The sequence below is a fragment of the Solanum stenotomum genome, chromosome 8 (genome assembly GCF_019186545.1).
Source record: "Solanum stenotomum isolate F172 chromosome 8, ASM1918654v1, whole genome shotgun sequence".
In the NCBI taxonomy this organism is placed as follows: Eukaryota; Viridiplantae; Streptophyta; class Magnoliopsida; order Solanales; family Solanaceae; genus Solanum; species Solanum stenotomum.
The window spans coordinates 19,154,976-19,165,395 of NC_064289.1; the positions used below are offsets into that span (position 1 = coordinate 19,154,976).

Genomic DNA, 10,420 nt, shown 5'->3' on the forward strand with positions numbered 1-10,420 from the left:
CGTACACTGGGTCTTGTTGTTGTTATTATGGGCTGGGTTTTTGGATCGTTATAATGTTGTTGTATTGTAATGGGTCTTTTGGTGTGGAATAATGGAAATGGGCTGGCAATTGTTTTGAGACTAGGCTGCTGAAAAGAGGAGAAAAAAAGGACCAAAATTGGTCTCCAAATGGGTTTAAGGTGAGGTCAAAGATGGGTTAGATCTTGGAGTTTAAGAAATAGCCAAATTGAATTAAATTAACAAATTCGGCTAAACCTTAAATAAGACGAATTAATATTAATTAATTAAAGAGCTTCTTAATCTTAAACGAAATAAAATAATTAACTTAATCGTAAACTAATGATTCAAAATTATAACCATAATTTAAACTAAACTAATTTAATAAAATACTTACTAAAATTTAAAAAAAAATTGAGATGTTTCGAAATATTTATAAAATATACTAATTATATACAAAATTATATAACAATATATATATTACTTAATAATCATAAAAGCGACTAAAATTACTTTAAAATAACTTGAAAAAATATTTTTAATGTTATAAAACTAATTATTTCAAATCGTTCGAAATTGAAGAAACTCGATGATTAATATATATTGTGGAGGTTCAAAATTGGGTGTCAACAATAATGATGATATATTATTGTAGTAAACCTGATACAAGTATGATTTGATGAATATTTACTGGTTAATATTTTTTTTAATCTTTTTGTCAATGTAAGATTACTATAAAGTATCAGATTCATTTCACCTTATGGTAATGTATAATAATGATGATACATTATTGCAGTCAACTTGATGTATCAGTATAGTAATTTTTCGGTAATGTATCCTTGTGTAAAGAATCTATCTATTGTTTTAATGTATCAGTTATGCATTCTACTAATGTATCTGAAAAAATAGAGCTACAAATTATTATGTTTATCGGATGACTGTTGTTGGAGATTGAGTGCATCTGTTTGGAAGAAATTGGATTTAGTCAAAGTGAGGTACTTCAATAGTGAGCATACATGTCCGATAATGGATAGATTATTAACAAAGGTTCAAGTTATAGTTGGGTTTATAAGTGTTATGACAGCTCATAAACTGCACAATCATAAAAGAATTCATACACTAAATGATATTAATGAGGATATTAAAGCACTATATGAGATTGATATTGCATACCAGCAAGTATGGCGTGCTAAGGAGCGCGCATTAGAGATGATAAGGGGTAAATCTGCAAATAGATATAGACCGTTGCCTAAATATCTATATATGTTGGATACTGTGTATCCAAATTCTTATATACGGATACATTAGTCGGAGGAAAATAAGTTCATGTATCTGTTCATATCATTAAGGTCACTAATGAGGGGGTTTGACTACTGTAGACCAGAAGTTGTTGTTGACGGTGCACAGTTTGGTGAAGCTTACAAAGGAACGTTTGTATCAGCAAGTACGCTTGATGGTGCAGGTATGATTTCTGTATTAGAATTTATAATTTTTTGTCTCATAACAATGGTTACTTGATTTTGATACTTTATATACGAATAGTTGTGTTCTAGAAATTAACAAACCTGTGCACTATTTATGAGTAGGATGCATATTGCTGTTAGCTTATGGAGTGGTGGACAGTAAAAATGATTGTTCATGGACATGTTCTTCTAACAGTTTAAAAGTGAATTTGGGGAGAGGGAACAAATGTGTGTTGTATCAGATAGAAATGAAAGCATAATTAATAGTGTCAAAACTGTTTTTCCAAATGTTTCTCATTTTGCATGCATATGACACCTTTGGAAAAATGTTTGTTCAAGCTTCAAGAGAAGAAAAAGCGTACTAAGTGATGTGTTCTATTCAATGGCCAAGGCTTAAAGAAAAGAGGATTTTGACAAATTGATGGCTAAAGTCGTTAAAATTGACAATCGGGTAAGATGTATCTTGAGGATGTTGCTTATGAAAAGTGGTCAAGAGTTCATGCAACAATAAACAGGGGGAGAATGATGACTTCTAACATAGCAGAATGTATCAATGGTTGCCTTGTTGAAGCGCGACAACTACCTATAATACAATTTTTTGGAAGAAGTCAGAGTTCTATTCGATTCTTGGAACTCTAAAAATAGAGAAATATCCTATACAAAGGAAACATTAGGGAAGAGATTTGAAAAGTTGTTGATTATAAACGCTTCTAAATGCTCTAAAATGTAGGTATGTGCATATATATAAACTATCTGGAATTTGTTGTTCTTTGGTTGTTATGGGTATAAAATTGATTTAATTGATATGTGGTGTGTGTCTTACCTAATGTTGTCATGTTGTGCAATCTACTGAATTTATATATTCATTTTTTGAATGTGGGCGAAAATACATTGTTTGCCTTGAGAGAAAGATCTGTAACTGTGGGAGATTTCAAATAGACGAGATACCTTGTGCACATGCATTTGCTATTTTCAAGAAGAAAAACATTATAGATATACATCTCTACTGCTCAGATTACTATAAACTAGTTGCATTGGCAAACACATATGAAGTTCCGATAGTTTTAATGCCGGATAAGGAGGATTGGTCAGCACCAGAGTTTGTTTTGGAAGAAATCGTCTTGTCACCAAGATACAAAAGGCTGGCTGGACGACCAAGGAAAAAGAGAAAGAAAATTCCACGTGAAAAGATAAGCACAAACACAAATCATTATGGACGTTGTGGACATGAAGGTCACAACATAAGGACTTGTACTTTCTTCCCGAAAGAAGACTGACATAATTCTTTGTTAGAGCTATTATTATGTTTTAGATACATTATTTTAAATTCCGCTATATTTTCAATTTTTTTGCAGCTTTCAATTTAACCTTGATAAAACATTGCAATCTAATATTAGCCGGTGAAATCTCGTTACAATAATTGAAATGTTAAGATTTTCTACCTTGTGTTTGTTTTTATAACAGATTCTGTTTCAAAATACGTGTTTAAATAATGTATCATTACTTATTTGCTAATAATGTACAAAAATTCTGATTGTGGGTATTGTATCAGTCTATGTATTTCAGATGTACAATTATATAATGTATCTTAAGTTTAATGAATGAGCCAGCATCTAATTAGAATAAATTGACCAAAACAAACAGCATAGTAAAGTTGTGTTTCCTTATGAATTATTGAATCTGATACATTGAGTTATTAAAGTGTAAAGGTATTGGATGAAAAATTTGAGCAAAAATTATCAGAGCATGAAAAGAGTGTCAAAGTATCAGCTCCAACCAGAAGTAATGAAAATGAATGAATTTGTTTGTTTATTAATTAATGAATCTGATACATATCATTAGTAAAGTGTGAAAGTATCAACTCCTACCAGAAGTAATGAGCATTAATAATGGTGTGTGTTTAAGAATTAATGAAATCTGATACATAAATGTTATCCAATTTTTGTATCAAATTATATATGACAAGTGTGTACATCAATGTAGTTCATATATAACAGATGAAAAAAATGAAAGTTGATGTCAAACTAAACAAGTTTTAAGATAAACTGTAATGCTTGGATACAAACATCTGAAAACAACAAAAACCATAAAAGTTTAAAGCTAGAGTTAATGTATCTCAAAAATGATAACACTGTAAAAAGTGTCTAAGATCTAATCAACATTGACCACATCTTCTTGAGCTGGTTCTGTGGAATGACTTCTAGGCCTTGTGGGATCATCATTTTCACTAACGTATCCTGCCTTAGCCTTTTCAGTACCGTATTTTCATCATAGGGATCCATATCGTGTACGGAGGTATTCTAAACAGAAACCAATTTTGAGAACAGGGATCCCATCGTTGAGGTACTCAGCATAGGCAGCTATAAACATTCCGCAATCCCTTCAAAAAATGAGAAATATACATTATAAAGAGAAAGAAGATACACTGTAATTTAAATAAAAAACATGTTAATACTTACAAGCTATCGCTTCTTTGTTGCATAATTTCTTGTACAAATTCAACTTGAAATACGTCCTCTGGTCCCAAAAGCATGCCAGTTTGACTGTCCTTGTAAGCATCCAATGATGACCAGTCGGTTCGCTCAATTTGGTAAAAAAAAACCATTGTCATGAAGGTAACATGACAATATCATTGCCAACTTTTTTTTCTCACCAGACGGCACTTTTATTTTTGTACTCATTGATGAATCGTAGACGCGTATGAGCCTCTCTTTTAAAACAACAACAGCCAACATCCAATGGAACTCACCATCTGATTTCACTGGAATGTATACATTATCAATTAGATGCCACGGTAATCCAGTCGGAATGAAAAATTCTTTGATTATGTTTTTAATTGACCTCTCGAATGCAGATACAACAGCCCCACGCGCCATGTGCTCTTGCGTAGTTAAATTATCATCATGAGGGCTGCAGTAGTGCCTATTGTGTGCATCATTAATAAATGTCTTGAATAAGCAGTTGACAATGATGAATCTGTATTAATTAGGGCTGCGTTGTTTTGACTTCTTCCTTAAGTAATACAAAATTACATCGATGTGCTGCAACATAAATTAAAAATAACACAAAATGTTAGACAATATGATAAAGCACAACAATCACAATTTCAAAATAATGTATATGATACAAAATACGCATGTATCGAAGATATATTAATAATGTATCTTTCTATCGTATCTCATTTGTCCAACATTTTTTTGACCGAGATATGACATAAAATCAATTTTTATCCCTGGGAAAGGCAACTACAAAGTTCATGTGTTCAAATCCAAATAAAGCTCATTTGGCTCTGTATTTATCATCCATTGGTTTCCTATATATTTATATATAGATTCATATATATTACAATTCTAAACAAGTGAAAACAGTATGATATTTTACTATATGAAAATATTAAATTGTTACTCACTTGTTGGCATGAGTTTTAAGGAGGCCTATAGAAATTCACTTGGAATATTCGTCCAATAAATTTGACGGATGTTGGTAAGAAATATCAAATCCATCAAATGGGGAGATCGGACGAACTTCTTCTTCAACTGTCTGTTTTCCTTTGTCACTAGAACCAAATTCAGTCAAATATGGTGATTGAAGAATTTTTTATGACATTCGATTTCGTTGAAAAGGGTTCTCTGATAGTTGATACACGATCATCTCATTATCCAATATTTTCGTGGGTAATTTACTGTCAGGTACAGATTGATGTGTATCATTTAATGAATGTGACTTGACAACACTCAATAGTTGAACACACAAAGAAGTTTGAAGGCCTGCAATAAGTACATCTATAGCTTCTTGGGTTCCAGCAGAAATGGATGTCGATGTGGTATAATCCTATATTTTTAAATCAATAATAAGAAAATTGTATCATTCAATAACCAACAAACAATCGAAGAAAATATTTAGAATTTACCGATGTATCAATGTTTATTGAAACTTTGTCTGAAAGTGGGATGTTATGTTGTGACTTCTCAGCAACATCTTGAACCACATATGATTGTTCAGTTTTTTTTGGTGCCAAACTCTACTACATCATCCTAATAAGTAGCACGATTATTTTTGTTATAAAGCTACAACAAATGATAAAAAAAATTTATACACAAAATTATACTTACAAGAACTTCCTTGGATACATTCTCCCCAGCTCTTTGATCCTTAATTGTATCAACAAAATATGAATATTACTACTTAAGTCAAAAACTAATGTATCAAAAATGGAAAAAATACTACATTATTTGTGAATGATACATTAGATGAATAAACTAATAGATTTATACATAAACGTGTACTTTACAACTTCATTAGATACATCCTCACCAGCTTGTGGATCCTTTGATGTATCAGCAAACTATGAAAAATAGTAAATAATTCAAACAATAATGTATCAAAATCAATAACTTATACTACATCATTAATGAATGATACATTAAATGATTAAACTATGTCATATACATAAACTTAAACTTACAAAAACTTTCTTAGATACATTTCCTGCAATAGAAACATCTACTGTAGATGGTGGTTCTGATACATCATCATTGCCTCTTTTATCCTTTAATGTATCATCATCTTATGTTGATTAGAATATCAATCAAATAATAATGATTCAACAATTGAAACTAATCTTACATTTGAAGTTTAAACATAATGTAACTACTACACTTATTAATGTTTCACAAATTCCTGGCCGTAATTGTATCATTACAATAATGTAACAGCTGGTGTTAGATACTTTATTGAATATTAAATACTTTAATGAATGTATCTAATTCTTACCACTAAGACCTCATGTTGATGTACATGTGTATTTTCTTCATCCTCTACATCAGGGTTATCAACGAGGACATTGTTGACAAACTCCATATCAATTGGAGAACTTGGTTCAACAAATTGATTAGTAGTTTATGGTTGATTCACATTTTCTTCTTCAATTACCTCTTCATCTGAGATTGAAAGTGATCTGGCAGCAGTTTTCTTCAAGCCAAAAAAATACAATATAATTAGAATAATAGCTTTACAAATAGTAAAAATTTAGTAAAGAACAACTACCTTCCGTTTTAGCTTTCAGATTGCTTTCAACAGAACTTTGTGATTATTTTTCATTAAGACTTGAAGATCATCAAACTTTTTGTCCACCTATGAAAATATGTAAATAAGTTAATAATGATTTACTGTAGAACAATTGAGAATTCAATAATAATTATGAGAATAACTTACATATTACGTCAGATATCGCTTAACTTCTTCGATTTCTGAAAAATCTTTCTTTTCTTTAGGATGAGATGAAGGATCAACTGAATCTGGAATAGAGAATGAATCTTTTTGTATCACGGGGGACTGCTCTGATTGTTCCATTGCAATACTTTTATTTTGATCAAAACATCTTTCTTTCTTCTCTTCGGGGAGGGGGTGTAGATGATGTACCAGATACATGTCTACTCCTCCTTACAATCTGATCCGGTGGTTTAGAGGAGAAATCCTCAAACCCAAGAATGTCATCTGATATAGCTTGTGTAGGTTTATCAGTAGACATAAATGTTCGGAATGAGAGACAATCAGATTGTCCGGCTAATCAAGTACAATCAATTCCTCACGAGTCGGTTGTATATTGGTACATGCATTCTAAAACAAATTTGTAAAGTCAGCATACCAAAAGTAATTGAAACTTGAAATATATAAAAATGGTCGATACCTCAGTAAATGTAACACCCTAGAGAATTTTCGAACTAAGACTCGAGCCGTCCTCTCGCCAATTTAGTATCCTTGGGATGTAGTCTCCCTCCTTGACAACAATTTTCTCATTGACAACTGATGCACATTCATACACCCAAACATTTAGAGCATAGGGCATGCCACTTAAACAATACAACTGTTTTACTTTGGTTCTCTCTTGCCTCCATGAGATCATTAACCTGATAAAGGTTGTCCCAAGGAAAATGTTCATATGTACCATCTTCGACCATCAGGAAGTCGTTAACAGGGATAGGTGTTTCAGGTAGTTGTGAGAGAACAAATGAGTTGATGAAGAAGAGAATTCCCATTTGAAAAGCATCCTGAGTGTTGTCCTAATTACCTTGAAGAAAACGTTGAACAAGTCGTCCCTTGCTCACACTATTAGACTTTACTAAATCAGGAAAGTATTTTTGAATAAGGCTACTCTTAGAGGAATTCAGATATTGATAGTCATTGGGATTTCCAGTGCATTTCATCCGGTTATTATTGCAAATTCCTTTATAGTGAAGCGCAAAATATTTTCATTGGCATGCCGAGTATGAAGCTCATTACTATTATCCTGATTAATCTCAAGAAGAAACAAGCATTTTGATAGTTGACCCTGATAGTTGCAGGTATGAATGTCGATATATGGCCCAAAAATTAAATTTGTAAACAACTCGACAACCTCGACATTCATGTACTTTTTCAAATCTTCTACAAAATCATTGTTGTATGTTGGACCAAACTTCAAACAATGGGTTGAGATTTGTTTGATAACATACTTTATAGACTGTAATGATCCAAAAAATAACAAAATATTATGCAAAAAATAATGTATTTGTAAATAATGTATCTCATATGTAACTGATACAATATTTACTATGAAACTACAAATACCAGATACACAAACGGATAAACAAAACTTGGATTATACATTATTGACTGAGATCTACTGAAAGATGCATAACTACTAATGTTATAATAGTTGAAACAAAATATATTATAACTTGACTTACTTAGGGTTAGTGTACCAATTGATTACAGATAATAATGATACATTAAAATACATTAGCAACGAAGATCATTATCAAAAAAAGCATGTCTGAAACGATTAGTACACTGTAATGTAGAGTGAACATGATACCCACAAATACGAGATCTGAATTTGTTCATTTTTGTATCATCAATTGATTAACTAACCAAAAACATTATAGCAATCGAAAGAAGAAGAACTAAAACCTAACCTTAGGTAATGAAGGTCGAGAAACCAGAGTTTACCACAAATACGAGATCTAACTTTGTTCATTTTTGTATCATCAATTGATTAACTAACCAAAAACATTACAACAATAGAAAGAAGAAGAACTAAAACCTAACATTAGGTAATGAAGGTCGAGAAATTGCAGGAGCAAATTTTCGATCCTTTTTTTAGGGATTTTAGGAACCTGGATTTTTGAAGATGAAGCACCATCCTTTTTCTTCTTCCCATCTTTTACATTCGCCATTAACAATGGATCGTGGAGCCTTTTGGATCTGTTCTCCGCCCAACCAATATCTTCATAGTCATAAATCCGATTAGTTGATGGTGAATCATCCATGTCATTCAACAGTTAGAGAAGAACAAACAAATGAACAATAAAATCGAAAAAGGATTTCAAGAGAAGAGAAAGTACCGAAATTAACTAGAGTATGTTTGACAAAGAGAGACTTGATTTTGAAAACTGATGGAGAAATTAACTGTCTAGATAATGGGAGAAGATTAAGGAGAGAAGTAAAGAAGTGGTAAACTCTGATTTTTAGTGTAGAAATTTTTGTATCTGGAAGTTTTGACTTAAGAGAAAAATATGAGATTTTGGAGATTTTTAAAAGTAATAAGGGATAATGGAAATAAGTGAAATAAAAGGTGTGCATTTTTGTAATTTTGCCTATTTAAATCTAATTAGATTGGTTCAAATAAAAAATTCACTATTATTGGGCTAGCCCATTTAGTTAGCCTCTACCAAATGGTCAAGCCCAATGGCGTATGAGCTTTTCTTGGAGGTAATTCCACCTTACACCTATTTAAAGGGTCACCACTCACCTCTCTCTTTTGAAAACACCAGAAGCTCAGATCATAACAAGAAAGACACAATAGAGATTTTTTTTCTTTTTTTATTTTCCATCCGATCCTCACTGAATTTCGACTATTTCAGATTTGCACCACATGGGTCGTTTGGTAGAGTGTATAAGAATAATGCAAAATAGGGTGCATCAGTAATGCTTGCATTAGTTATGCAAACATTATTTCTTATACACTGTTTGGTTTGATGTATTAGAAATAACAAATCTTGCATAATTTCTATTTAAAAATATATATTTACAAAAATATCCTTCACACTTTATTTATTTTTACACTCCCTTGCTGCAAAGTTCTTTGCTAAAACATCATTAACTCCTCTTGTTCTTCTTCTTTTCAAAAATAATATTAAATTGTTGTACTATTTGAGTCAAAATATTTTTGTGAAAAATTGGCAAATATTTTTTTTTTAATCAAATTTATCGCCACAATAGTAATTTTTTTAATTAAATTATGTTGAAATTAGATTATTTAAAAAATATATATATTTAAGAGTCCATAAAGTCTATTAAGACACCAACAAATTAAAAGACATTAAAAAATAAATAAAAATAAAAATAAAAACATATGACAAGAAAGAAAATGAAAAAAAAGAGAAAATGTTAGAAAATGTTTTTAAAAGGCTATGAGGGTAGTTTTGTAATTATTTGATCTTAATGCAAGTGTTAAATGCTAAGTATTACTAATATCTAGAATTATTTGGTATTAGTAATACACAACTTAATACACATGGCAGGAAAAATGTACCAAACAAGATACTACTAATACATACACCTAATACATGCATTATATTTCCTAATACACTCTACCAAACGATTCCTTAAATTTCATAATTTAGTACTACCAATTTGTACTTGTCCAAAGTGGACATTAAAGGCCACGTGGCATTAGTCTTATAAAAGGTATTTACTCAAATAAGAACGTGTGACAAGTAAACTACAAATAAATAAACTTTTCTTAGATTTTGTTAGACAAATTATATAGTAAGTGCAAGAGGAAAGATTCATCCTTTTCCCATTTTGATTTTCTCTCCGTGATTCATCAACGGTCTCTTATTCACGCCTATCCAAAAATTAAACGCCAGCTTCCCCTATTTCTCTCTCCATCTCCAATTCCTCGACCCCCCCCCCCC

General features: G+C 31.2%; 2 protein-coding genes across 2 annotated transcripts in view; both read left to right on the plus strand.

The window, feature by feature from the left end:
- LOC125872110 (superoxide dismutase [Mn], mitochondrial) overlaps window positions 1-10,420 on the plus strand; it is a 333,170-nt gene that overhangs the window by 34,212 nt on the left and 288,538 nt on the right. The window lies entirely within an intron of this gene.
- Window positions 1,354-2,737, plus strand: LOC125873580 (uncharacterized). The gene is made up of 2 exons (XM_049554482.1): window positions 1,354-1,459; window positions 2,400-2,737. Exons 1-2 carry the CDS (start codon window positions 1,354-1,356, stop codon window positions 2,735-2,737), a joined length of 444 nt encoding a protein of 147 aa, XP_049410439.1.